This window comes from Macrotis lagotis, chromosome 8 (genome assembly GCF_037893015.1).
Source record: "Macrotis lagotis isolate mMagLag1 chromosome 8, bilby.v1.9.chrom.fasta, whole genome shotgun sequence".
In the NCBI taxonomy this organism is placed as follows: Eukaryota; Metazoa; Chordata; class Mammalia; order Peramelemorphia; family Peramelidae; genus Macrotis; species Macrotis lagotis.
The window spans coordinates 622,063-635,765 of NC_133665.1; the positions used below are offsets into that span (position 1 = coordinate 622,063).

Here is a 13,703-nt window from a genome sequence, read left to right on the forward strand (position 1 = left end):
ATTTCTATATTAGCCATGTTGCAAAAAAGGCAAGAAAAATAAAACAATCAAAAATATGTTTCAATCTACACTTCTCTCTCTGGACGAGGATAGCATTTTTCTTTGTGAGTCCTTTAGAACTATCTTGGATCATTGTAGTGATCAGAATAGCTAAGTCTTTCAGAGTTGATCATGATTACAATATTATATTATTATGTACAATGATCTGGTTCTGCTTATTTCATTTGAGTAAATTCATATATCTTCCCAAGTTTTTCTAAAAACATTCTGTTCATAATTTCATACAGTATTCCATCACAATCACAAATCATAACTTATTCAGACATTCCCTAATTCAGACATTCCCCAACTTCACCAATAGTACATTTGTGTTCCTAATTTTCCTGATTCCCTCCAGAAGAGAAATATTCTTAAAGGTAGAGATGAAAAAGGAGTCCATTTTAGGCACGAGAGTTGACACTTTTAGTTCACATAACAGCTAACTTTCCAGCTGAGTTAAAACTTAGTGTGCATAAAAGAGAAGATATTGCGAAATAAAGCTGCATTTGGTGAATGGAGCCAGATAGTGAAGGATCTTAATTGGAAAGATAGAAAGCTTATATTTTATCTTAGAGGCAATAGAAAGTCCCTGAAGATTTTTTAATAGGTGAGTTACACAGTTAGACCTGGATGTAAGGAAGATTATTTGGGCAGCTTTGTTTTGGAGAAAGAAAAGTATAGAGGCAGAGGCAGGGTGACCAGTTAAGAGACTACTACAATAGTCCAGGTAATAGCTGATGAGAATCTTAACTCTAATGAAGATAATGTAACTGGAGCAAAGGATGCTGAGGTGAAAGATGTTAGGTATGTAGAATTTACAAGACTTGGCAAAATATAGAGGGGAGGGAAAGAACCAAAGATACCACTGAGGTTTTTGAACCTTGAGGGAACCACCAACAGACAGATATAGGAAAGTTGGGTGAAGGATCATGTTTAGAAAGAAACAAGGAAGGAAGGAAGGAAGGAAGGAAGGAAGGAAGGAAGGAAGGAAGGAAGGAAGGAAGGAAAGAAGGAAACATTTTTGAAACATTTAATATTTATGTAGGCCATGTCAGATATCGCAGCCCTGCTACCAAACGTAAAGGAAGTATATCATTTCCCTTAATTTCTCCTCTTCTTTGTGTTAACTCTATTGTCAGATGGACAATAAATTGTAGTTGGCTGCCTTCAGTTTGTGCTTTCATTCCTCGTATAAATAACCTGATACAATTAAGTATTTATCCAGGCAACATTGGATTTTTTACCTCCAAAGGCAAGTGGCTCGTTTGGAACTATTCTAAGAAGTATTAGAACTATTCTAACTATTCTATACTATGTCCTTCAGTTGTAAACCATTCAGTTCTTCCCCATTTTCAGTATCTTCCTCCACCTTCTTTCCTCCCTTCTAAACTGTCTTGTTAATTTCCAGATGAACTCTTTCTCGATGACTGGAGAGGGTGTAGCAGCTCCACATCTTACACCTCAGAAAAGAAGAAACTGGTCATTGTGGAGCTCCCAGGATGCTGAGAGCTCTCAGCATCATCTCTTATCTTGAAATCTGCACCAGGAAGTTCTCCTAGTGACCAGTCCTAGATCAAGTTAAGGCAAATTGTTTCAATCTTCCTTTCTGACATTGCTTCTTTTCTCCTTGGTTCTTAAGGCAGAATTAGAATCAAAGATTAAAGTTGAGCTTGATGTAAAGGAAAACTTCCTAACAATTAAAACTATCAATAATGTAATGGACTACTTTGCAAAATAGTAGTTTCTCCCTATTAATTTGTCAGCTGTGTTATAAAAGTGATTCCTGTATATGTTTGGATCTAACTCGATGGCTGCTGATGTTCCTTCTAACTGAAATTTTGGATTTTGCAATTTTTTAAAAATCTTTTAGCTCTGATTTTAACAACCATTTGCTATCCTATTGTTACTACCCTTTCTTCTTCCAAGATATTTCTCAGTCCTCTCTTTAAATCACTAGAGAGCTAAGCTTATAATTCCTCTTTTTCTTGCCTTCTGTAAATTATACACATAAACCTCTTTTAAGATTTTCTTTCCTTCTTCTTTTTTTTGGCTTTTTTGTTATTACAAGGTAGTGGGGTTAAATGATTTGCTCAGTCACACATCTAAGTAAAAACATGAGAATTCTAAACTCAGGTTGTCTTGACTCCAGGGTCGATGCTCTATTTACTGTACCACCTAGCTGCCCCCTCTTTTAAGATTTTTCAAAGTTTTTTGATACTAGTAAATACAATACTTAGTCTAAGGGGAAAATTAAAAAGTGAGAAATCATAATCCTATTAGAGTAGATAGTTTGGGTCTTTAAGGAACTGTAAAAAGAAGTAAATTTGATTTTTTCTTAAACCCTTCACTGATTCATCTTTTAGTTCTTGCTTCAATTTCATCCCAGTTCTGTTTGGATGAAATGATAATAAAGCAATAATTCCCTTATATAGCAATTTAATGTTAACAAAATACTTTTATCACAAAAACCCTGTGAAGTAGGTAGCATAATTTCTATTATATCCATTTTATGGAAAAGAAAATAGACTCATTTAGGTTGTTACTTCCCCAAAGCTATGTTATTCTTTAAAATATATGTGTACATATGTAATTTATACTTTTTATACAATTTTTTTAAAATTTTGAGTTTGAAATTCTCTCCCTCCTTTCAACCCTACCTCACTCACTGAGAAGGCAAACAATATATCAATCATATATGTGAAATCATGCAAAAATGATCCATATCACAAAAAAGCAAGAAGCATAAAGTGAGGGAATTGTTCTTTAGATTGCATCATTTTCATCAGTGCTCTCACAGAAGCTTGAACGATTTTTTTATCGTGAGTTCTTTGGATTTATGGATCATATTTATCAGAGTAGTCTTTCACAATTGTTTATTTTTACTGTTCTGTTCATTTCATTTTTCATCAGTTCATGTAGGTCTTCCCATGTTTTTTCTGAAGCCATCACTCTCATCATTTCTTATAGTACAATAGTATTACATCATAAATTGTTTATCACAACTTGTTCAGCCATTGCCAATTGATGAGCATCCATACAATTTCTAATTCTTTGCCAACACAGAGGTACTTTAAATATTTTTGTATGTTTAGGTACTTTTTTCTTTGATCTCTTTGGGATACAGAACTAATAATGGTATTGTTTAGTCAAAGGATATGTTCAGCTTTATAATACTTTAGGCATAGTTTCAAATTAAGAATGGTTGAACCAGTTCATTTGTGTAACTATTTTCCCTCAATATCTCCAACATTTTGTCATTTCTGTTAGGTGTGAAGTAGTAGCTCAAAGTTATTTTCATTTTCATTTCTGCAATCAATAGCGATTTAAAGCATTTTTCATATGACTATAAATAATTTTCATTTCTTCTCCTAAAACCTGCCTATTTTACAATTTTTCAATTGGAGAATGGTTCTTATTTTTTATAAAACTGATTCAATTCCCTTTATGTTTGAGAAATGAGAGGGTCTTTATCAGAGAAATTTGCTTCAGAATTTTTTGATATTACTTTATTGTCTGTGGTGCCTTTTAGCAAAATGTAGTTTCCTTGATCATCTCTTTTATTGAGGTCTGGTTTTGCTTTTGCTTTGTCGGAGATCATGATTGCTACCCCTGTCTTTTTAACTTCATCTGAAATATAATAGATTCTGTATTTTTTTATTTAATTGGTCTCCTTTTTTGTAGGATTCTAGGCTCTAATCCATTCTGCTTTAAACTTTCATCTTATGGGTGACTCTATCTCATCCACATTTTCAGTTATGATTACTAACTATGCATTTCTCCCCCATCCCATTTTCTCTTTTTTATCCTGTCCTTCCTAAAAAAGCCTGTTTTGCTTCTGACCACTGCTGCCCTTAATCAGTCCTTCCTTTGATCATCATCCCTTCCTTTCTCTTATTGCTTTTCCCTCCTATTTCTCTACTGGGTAAGAGGTATCTGTGCCCAACTCATTGAATGTGTTTATGTATGTCTACGTGTGTGCATTTAAATATGTGTATGTAAGATATATGTAAATATATAGTCTTTCTTCTTCGAACCAATTCCAATGAGAGTGAAGTTCAAGCATTGCCCCCCCCAATTTTACCCTCCACTATAAAAACTCTTTTCCTACACGCCTTTTTTTGTGAGAATTTTTTCTCCATTCTACCTCTCTCTTCCTCTTCTTAGTGCATCCTTTATTTTTCAAAATCATGCCAACATAATTCACACCTATGCCAATGTAGGTACCTGTCTATGAAGGCTCCTAGCTACCCCAGTAATCATAAAGTTCTTAGCAGCTACATGTATTATTTTTCCATATAAAGTCAGTTTATTGTGTCCCTTATGATTTCTTACCTTTTTGTGATTCTATTGAGTCTTATGTTTGAATGTAAATTTTTCTATTCAGTTTTGTCTTTTCATTAAAAATGCTTGAAAGTTCTCTAATTTCACTAAATATCCATTTTCCCCTGAAGGATTATACTCAGTTTTGTTTAAATAAGTGATTCTTGGTTATAATCTTAGCATCTTTGCTTTCTGAAATATCATATTCTAACCCCTTTGGTTATTGAATGTGGAAGCTGTTAACTCTTGTGTGATTCTGACTATGACTCCTTGATAGAGAATTGTTTCTTTCTGGCTCCTTGCAGTAATTTCTCCTTGACATAAAAACTCTGGAATTTGGATTTATTGTTCCTAGGAGTTTTCATTTTGGTGTCTCAGGAGGTGATCAGTAGATTATTTTAATTTCTATTTTTCCCTTAGTATCTAAGATAATGGGGGAATTTTCCTTGATAATTTCTTGATATGTAATGTCTAAGGCTCACTTTTTGGTCATGAATTTTTAGGTAGTCCAACAATTCTTAAATTATCTCAGTTCTACCTATTTTCTAGGTCAGTTAGACAAAAAGATTTTTCACATATTCTTTTATTTTTTTTCTTTCTTTGTACTTTGTTTTGTTGTTTCTTGAAGTCCCATGGATTCATTAGCTTTTATTTGCTCAGTTCTAATTTTTTTTAATTTTTTCAATTCTAATTTTTAAGGAATTATTTTCTTCCATTAACTTTTGAACTTCTTTTTCCATTTGACCAATTGTTTTGTAAGGTATTCTTTTCTTCATTCAATTTTTGTGCCTCATTTACCATTAGACCAATTCAGTTTTTTTAAGTTATTTTTTCTGTATTTTGGGGGCCTCTTTCACCATGCTGTTAGTTTTCTTTTCACAATTTTATTACATCACTCATTTCTTTCCTTAATTTTTCCTCTATCATTTTTATCTCTTTCTTTAATTGTTTCAGGAATTCTTTTGGGGATTGTGTCAGATTAGTATTTTTCTTTGAGGTTTTGCTTGTCCTAGTTCTTTTCATGTTGTTGTCTTCTACTAAGTTTGTATTTTGGACTTCCCTGTCACCATAGTAGCTTTTTATAGTCAAGTTCATTTGTTTTTACTGTTGTTTGCTTATTTTTTCCAGCCTATTTTTTACTTTAAATTTTGTGTTAAATTTGGGCTCTGCTTACCTGGGAATGAGGATCTGTCTGAAGCTTCAGACTTTTTTCATGCTAGTGTTTTTAGAGCTAGTTCTGGGGGTCTGCAAGTTTTCCATTTTGTCTTAACCATGAAGGACCACTGGTCACTTCAGTCACAAGTGTTAGTGCTTCTCATGGCCCAGGAACTATTACCAGGTCCCCTGTTCTACTGTAGCCACAAGGGATAGTGCTGCCTTGGAAGTTGCAACCAGGGCCCCGTTCTCTTGTTTCCAGCCACAAGTGCTCCTCTCCATTCTGGAACTGCAACCCAGAACTGTGGGTAGTAAAATATCCAGTGCCAGCAAAGGGGTCCCTTGTATTATCTTTCTGATCAGTTGTTTGGCCTCCTTACCTTCTCTGGGCCAAGAGTTCCTGAAGTTGCTGCTGCCATGCTGCTTTTGCAGCCATCTCAACACTCACCATTGAGTGCTGCTTCTATGCAGTGTCACAGTCTTTTCTGTTGACTTCCTAAGTCGTCTTAGGAAAATTTTCTTATCTTGATCTTTTGTTGGCTCTGCCACTCCAAAATATGATTTAAGGTATTCTTTTTAAGTTGTTTGGAGGGGAATGTTGAGAAAATGCAGCTGCATTGCTGCCTCTACACCATATTGACTCTACCCTTGTTGTGGTTCTTGTAAGCTGTGACTTCATCCCAGATCTCTACTAATTCCTTTCCTTCAGCTGCTGTTTTTGGCTTCTTACCCACTATAGATTTGGGGTACCATAGTTATTAGGATTTTAAACTCCTCTAGTACCTGCTTTTTACTCTAATTTTCCATTGTGAAAAGTTTCCCTGCCTACTTCAAAAGATTCCTTTTCTGGCATTTATGTCATCTAATATCTTACAATTGTTTCCTTTATTCTTCAGGTACTTATCCGTGATTCTAACCTTTGGGAGTTTTATCCCAGCCCCTATTTGTTTCTCTGATCTTATCAATTTGTTTGAAGCAAATTGCCTAGAAACCAGTTGCTAAAACTGGTTCTTTTGCAGCTGTCTTTCCTCTGATTTACTGATGAATAAGATTAGAATTTGGGAGAAGTCTAAAGAAAAACTAGTCTAAAAGTGGGGGGGGGAAGAAGAGCCATAAAAATAGTATACATGATGATTATAACAATATAGAAAAATGTTAAAAACAACAAAAACTTGAAACCTAATGTTGTCACTTATAATGACCAAGATTGACCCTGAAAAGGAAAATGAAATTTTGCTTCCCTCCCTCTCTTCCTTGTAGAAGTAGGAAACAATAACTATAGAATCCTTTATGTCCTGATGGATTTAATTGATATGTTGACTAGTTTTGCTTTTTTCCTACTTCTTTTTTTTTTATTCTTTATAAGACATAACTGTGTAGGTAGGGGAGATAGGACAAATATATTACTGATTTCCTAGCTCAGGTTACTTTCCAAATTGTCAATCCCAATCAACCATCTCTAACACACAAGTATGATAGAGTATAGGTGAGGCATTCCTGCCACTGTGTAGCAACTGAGAATCAAGACAGCTAATCAGTTTATACACTTTAATTAACTTTATTGGGAAACAGTGAAGATAGGGAATCCGGCCAAGGAAAGATCAGAATTCCTCAAAGGATAATGAAGAGATATATCCAGAGTCTGGACAAGGACGGCATAATTAGAAATACAGTAAAGGCCTAAATCGTAACTTCAGATAGGAGTTCAGATCAAAAATAAGTGTAAGTAGCAGACATTACTTGATGGGGACAAATGTGAGGCATGAGAATCCAGTGTCAGAGTAGAAACTCCTGAGTTAAGCTAAATGAGAAAGCTAAATGAATGCATTGGATAATCTTCACAAATTGCTATCACCTCTTTTCTCTCTTTTAACAAAAACCCTGCCGAGGGAGAGTTTCCAGTAGAAGGGGGATGGAGAAAAGTGTGTCAATTAAAGAGATCCTTCTTAACTTTGGAGAAATGAATTTCAGTTGAATGATAAAATCAGAAGCCATTTAGAAGTATAAGAGAATATGGCATGCTGATCAAATTTGTAGAATACACTAAGCTTTGAAGGATAAGCAACATAATGGATTATGGTTGGGATGGAAAAAAGATCTTGACAGTGGGTTGAAATTAAAAAGGGGGGCAGCTAGGTGGCACAGTGGATAGAGCACCGGCCCTGGAGTCAGAAGTACCTGAGTTCAAATCTGACCTCAGACACTTAATGCCTTGGGCAAGCCACTTAACCCTATTGCCTTGCAAAAACTAAAAAAAAAAAAAAAAAAAAAAAATTAAAAAGGAAAAACTCCATAGGAATGAGATACTCATGACTAGATAGCAGTTTGTCTGTAAAAGATCTAAAGATTTAAATGGGACTTTTTGCTCAATAAGAATAATGTTAAAACTATTTGCCTACATTGAGAAGCATGGTTTCCAGGAATGAAGCAGGTATAGTTTCACTGTACTCTGTTCTTGTCATATCTCACCTGGAATATTTCATTAAGCTCTGGGAAGCAATTTAAGAAGGACATTGATATGACAGTGTCCAGAGTAGAGTAACCACAAGTACAGTAAAAGATCCTTAGTCCATGGAACTGGGAATGTTCTAGCTTGGGAAAAAAGAAAGCTATAAGAAGGAATGTGATAGTTTACTTCAAGTAACTAAGCTATCATGTGGAGAAAGGATTTGATTTTTTCTGGCCATAGAAGGCAGAACCAGAATCAATGGGTGAAAGTTGCAAAGAGATAAATTTAGACTGGAAGTTAGGAAAAACTTCTTAATAATTAGAATTGTCCAAAAGTTCAAGAAGTGATAGGTTCTCCCACCTTGAATATCTCTAAGCAGAAACCACTTATGGGCATTCTTTTTGGGTATGGGTTGGATTAGAAGGCCCTGATGTCCCTTCTTTCTTGTTTTGTGATTATGTTATCCTGCTCTCAAATAGCTTATATTTTATTTAAATATTAAGTTTCATTTGATCTCTTCTCTGTGAATGAATGAAAAAGGCATTTATTAAGTGATTACTATGCTAAGCACTATATTTTGAGCTGAGAATAAAAATAGAAAAGAAAAACTATACTTCTCAAGAAAGTCATAGGAGGAGGCAACACCTATAAATGATTTTTTTAATGTTATTGATAAAGTCCTATCTATTTCTGATCTAGAACCATTTGATAATACCACAAGCTTTGGTAGGGAAGAACTTGCTTCTCTTGACCTTCAAATAGCTGTGGCTGCTGAGCCATAACAGTCCTGATAAAGTTATAAAAGTGAAGCCTAACATAAACTTTTGGAAAATGAACAGTCTCAGCAGTTTTGCCATGTGAAGGTAAAGTAATATGAAAACACTGAGTTGATGTATTCCACAAAAAATACCAGCATCTGCTGCTTGACTCTATGAGTTAGGAAGTAAGAGATGTTGGGATAATGAGTAGAGGAGATTCACTAAGGAAGCCTGAACTTCTTTTCCTTTACTGTCTTCCTCATTCTGCAAACATGAACACTTGGAAGTTTTAGCTTTCTTATAGGTAATATCTGTATTAGGTTATTTCACTAACTCCTGGAATTAAAAAACTAAGGGAGAGGAAAATCACATTTATATTTGGAGATCCTCTGTCAAAAAAGATTAGGAACCTAGCCTTCTTTGACTGCTTCTATAGATGAATATTCTGTTCACCCATTTTTTTTCTCCTTTTCAGAACACGAGAGGCATTTGCAAGCCAACAACAAAGAATTCAATGAAAAATTTGAATATGTGGTAAGTGTACAACTTATGGCAATTTGAAGTAATGGTAAGAAGATCAGAACATTAGCCTGCAGGACCCTTTACTTGGGTGAGTGGGTCTTAGAAGATGAAGGAAATCATTAATCTAGCAGTCAACAAACATTATTACATTTGCCAAGTTCCATGCTAAGCACTGAGGATACCAAGACAAATGAAACCATTCCTCCCTTAATGAGATTATATGAGGAAGTATCTATGAGGGAAACAACATATAAACACATAAAAAGATTAAAAAATATTCAAAGTAAATGAAACTTAATGGTTGTTATTGGCAACTGGGAGATCAGGAAAGGCCTCATGTAGGAAATGGTAACTAAACTGAAGTGTGTTTGTGTGTGTGTGTGTGTGTGTGTGTGTGTGTGTGTGTGTGTGTATGTGTGTGTGCTTTTGGGCAAAATCTCTCTGAATTTGAACTGTATCTCAAAGAAAGCAGTCAAGAGTCCTAACTAGCTATAGAAGTCACTGATCCTCTTTTCTGCCTACTCATGTTCCTAAGCTCTCCAGCACTGCTATCACTTCTTCAAAGTACCTCTCTCCCCCAAAGGTGAATAAGTGACTTTGTGAAACTTGCCTTCACTTAAGTCCAATTTACACTCTAGTCAAGACATCATTCTGTGATGTCACTGGTCCTTTTTTGAAAACATAGGACAAACAACAAGAAACTCATCCCTGTTACTGTTAACAGAGACCCCTGCTGTCTTCAGGAACACTTGGTTCCATTTATACTTATGCCCCTTACCTTCATACTAGAGAGTATAAAGAACTTGAGAGCAGAAGGAACAGTCTTCCAAGAAATACTTGTTCCTCTCTCAGCAAGGCAGTGCTGGCCTTTTCCAAGAGAGGTTTGTTTATAAAAACTCACATAAGATGTTAGAAGCCTTTTGGATTTTGGATACTGTATTCCAAGATTTCCACTAATTTTATAGTAGAAACTGGTTTTTGTTTCCTTGTATTTGAATTACTTCTTTCCAAATGCTGGCGATATTTTTTCTTTTTACTTGAGAGCTCTGAATTTTTACTGTGACGTTCCTAGGACTTTTCCTTTTAGTTTCTTTTAAGAGGTGATAAGTGGATTCTTCCTATATTTGCTTTGCTCTCTCATTCTAATAGATATGAGCAGTTTTCATTTATGATTTCTTGAAATTTAGTGTCTGGTCTTTTTAAATAAAAATTCTAGGTTTCACTCTTGATCTATGTTCCAAGTCAGTTGTTTCTTATATCAGATATCATACATTTTTTCTATTTTTTTCCATCTTTTGATTTGGCTATAATATTTCTTGCTTTTCCTAGAGCTTGTGATTTCTGTTTGGTCTATTCTAGTTTTCAAGGTGTCCATTGCTTAGATAGGTCTACCACTTTCTTTTCTAAACCATTCTCTTTCTAGGTCTTTCCACAAGATCTTTTATTTCATTTTTTTAACTCTTGCTTAATTTCTTTTGGATTTTCATTCATCATTGTATTTGTATTTCAGATTTCTTTCTCAGCTTCTGTCTTTTCATCAGAAATGCTTCAAAATTCTCCATTCCATTAAATATTCATTTTTTTTCTTTCCCATAGGATCATACTCAGTTTTTTTTCTGTTAATACCTCTCTCCCTGGAGCTGAGGGCACACCATCACTGGCAAGATTTGAGTGATACACAAGCTCTAATTGGCAATAATGTTGATTGGTATTTTCTTTGATTTTTTTTATTTCTCTGTCTTTAATTCTGTAATTAAGACTTTGCACCAAGGTCAGACTCTGACCCATGCAGTACTTGGACTCTCTAGGTCATGTGGGTTCCTACTCTCACCTTCCACACTGTGGATTTGCCCTTTGGTCTTTAAGGTTCAGAGGGCTGCATCTTTAGGACTTTTTCTAGTGTCTCATAAGGATATATAGACATCTTGGAAATGCTGAGCCTGGAATGCCCTGGGTGCTGCCACAGATTGTTCCTCCTTCCTTTGGGCATGTCTGAGCACCTTTGAAATCTAAGGAATTTTCTGACTACTATGGATCTTTCTCAGGGGAACCCTCCATGCCTGCCTCCTGCAGGTTAAAGATGTGCCTGACAGTCTGTGGTCAGAAGATCTACTATCCTGTACCGTCCCTAGCTTGCTAGCTAGCCCCTTTTCCTATTGCCCTTGAACTTCTGGCATCTGATGACCACTTGTTTAGTTCTGGGGTGGGAGAAAGCACTTACCATAGGTTTTATTGGATTTCTTGATAATTAGTAGTTTGGTATAAACTCAAGGTTTTTCTAAATATAAAGTGCTCTGTAGAATTGAAAGCTTTTCACAGCTTGACTCCTTCCTACCTCACTCTACTTTACTCCATATACTCCGTGATCCAGTCACATTGGCCTCCTGGCTCCTCATTGCATGTCAAACTCACATTCTGGCTCTGCCTCTCTTCACTAACTGCATTCCCACAGGCATTGCAGAGCTCTCCTTACTCACCTCTTGTCTTCCCTAGGCCTCCTTCAAAGTCCTTCTACAGAAAATCTTTCTCTAGTCACTTCTACTGCCTTCTTTCCGAAATTAGCTAAAATTTACCTTGTTTGTATGTTTATATACAAGTTATTTGCATGTTACTTCCTCCATTAGGGTAGGAGCTCCTTAGAAGCAGAGATTATGCTTTTGTCTTTATTTGATTCCCCATGGCTAAGCAAAGTATCCAGAACATAGTAACTGCTTTAAAAATGCTTGTTGAGGGGGCAGCTAGGTGGTGCAGTAGATAGAGTTGGGATGGTTGAGTTGAGTTGAATTCAAATTTGACCTCAGACACTTAATAATTACCTAGCTATGTGACCTTGGGCAAGTCACTTAACCCTATTGCCTTGCAAAAGAACAAAAAAAAAATGCTTGTTGAGTGCAAAATTCCATATTTAATTTTAAATTTCACCTTCCAATTCAATCTAATTCTTTAAAAATTTATTAAGCAGGTATTATGTGTTAAACATTATGCTAAGCACAGGATTTCAAAGATAAAGTAAAAAAACAAAAACAAAAACAATCTCTGCTCTCCAGGAGTTTATAGTCTCCTGGGAAAGATGCATGTAAATAGATGAAAATATAAATAAAAAACATATATTTGTATATAAATATAGTAAATCTATATAAATAAATATATAAAATAATAAATATATATAATATAAATATAAAATATTTTTAAATGAGCCTTTGAGAAAGAGGAAGAGGAAGGAAGCATTAACAAACAGGAAGATCAAGAAAGGTTTCCTATAAAAATGACATATGAAGAAACTAATGAGGTAAAGATAAGGAGGCCCTATTCAAAAGTTGGAAGTAGAAAAAGGTATAAAATGCTGAGTTGGAGGAATTTCAGGTAGTTCAGTCTGTCTTAAATGTAGAGCCTTGTGATATACTCATAATTATAAAGAATAAGCAGGAAAGGTAGACTGGAAACAGGCTGTGATGGGCCTTAAATGTCACACTGAGGAATTTGTATTTTGTCTTCAAGGCATTAAGTAGATTCTAAACTATTTTAACAGGGAATAACATGATCAAATTTGTTTTTTAGGAAGATTATTTTGTTGTTTTGTTTTGGGGTATTTTTTAGTAAGGCAATAGGGTTAAGTGACTTGCCCAAGGTCACACAGCTAAGTAAGTATTAAGTGTCTAAGGTCAGATTTGAGCTCAGATCCTCCTGACTCCAAGCTGCCCTGAGGAAGATTATTTTGGCAGTTGGGTGGAGGATTAATCAGAAAAGGGAGAGACTGGCCACAAATAGGCCAATTAGAAATCTTATTGCAATAATTTAATTAAGGGGCCAGCTAGGTGGTACAGTAGATAGAGTACCACCCTGGAATCAGGAGGACCCGAGTTCAAATCTAGCCTCAAACACTTGAAACTTACTACTGTGTGAAATGGGTAAGTCATTTAATTCCAATGCTTTGCAAAAAACAAAAATAATTAAAATAAAATAAAAAAATAGCTCAGTTAAGAGCTAAAGATAGCCTGAACTAAGATGGTATCCATGCAAATGAAGAGGAAAGGGATGTAAGACACATTATGTAAATGAAAATGAGACAAGATATAATAGTGACTGATTGGATACTAGAAATGAGGATGAGAATTCCAAATGTGAACCTTGGAACTCTGGAAAAATAGTGACTTCAACCAAAGTAGGAAGTTTAGAGGAGAAATAAGTGGAGGGAAAGGGAGAATAATGAACTTTGATTAGGATATATGAATTTCAGAAACTCATAAGAAAGAATAGAAATGAATTTATAGATGTGAGAGTCACCTGCATAATAAGATTGATAAAATTCTCTGGTATGAGGGCTGCCAAGCCCATTTCAAGGCTGCTTTCCCCCTTTACTGCCCACTTGATCCACCAACTCTCATATGTGGCTCCAAGAAGCTGTATCATGTACAGAGACCATATCCTAATAAACCATTTCAGCAAACAGGCTAAACCAA

The 13,703-nt window shown here is 35.2% G+C and overlaps 1 protein-coding gene across 1 annotated transcript in view; it reads left to right on the forward strand.

Annotated features, from left to right (window-relative positions):
* The window catches only part of LOC141495157 (phospholipid-transporting ATPase FetA-like), a 234,624-nt gene that overhangs the window by 117,274 nt on the left and 103,647 nt on the right, over positions 1-13,703 (forward strand). The window contains exon 3 of the mRNA XM_074196153.1: positions 9,197-9,255. Within this exon, the coding sequence (XP_074052254.1) occupies positions 9,197-9,255 (59 nt within the window). The remainder of the gene's footprint in view (positions 1-9,196; positions 9,256-13,703) is intronic.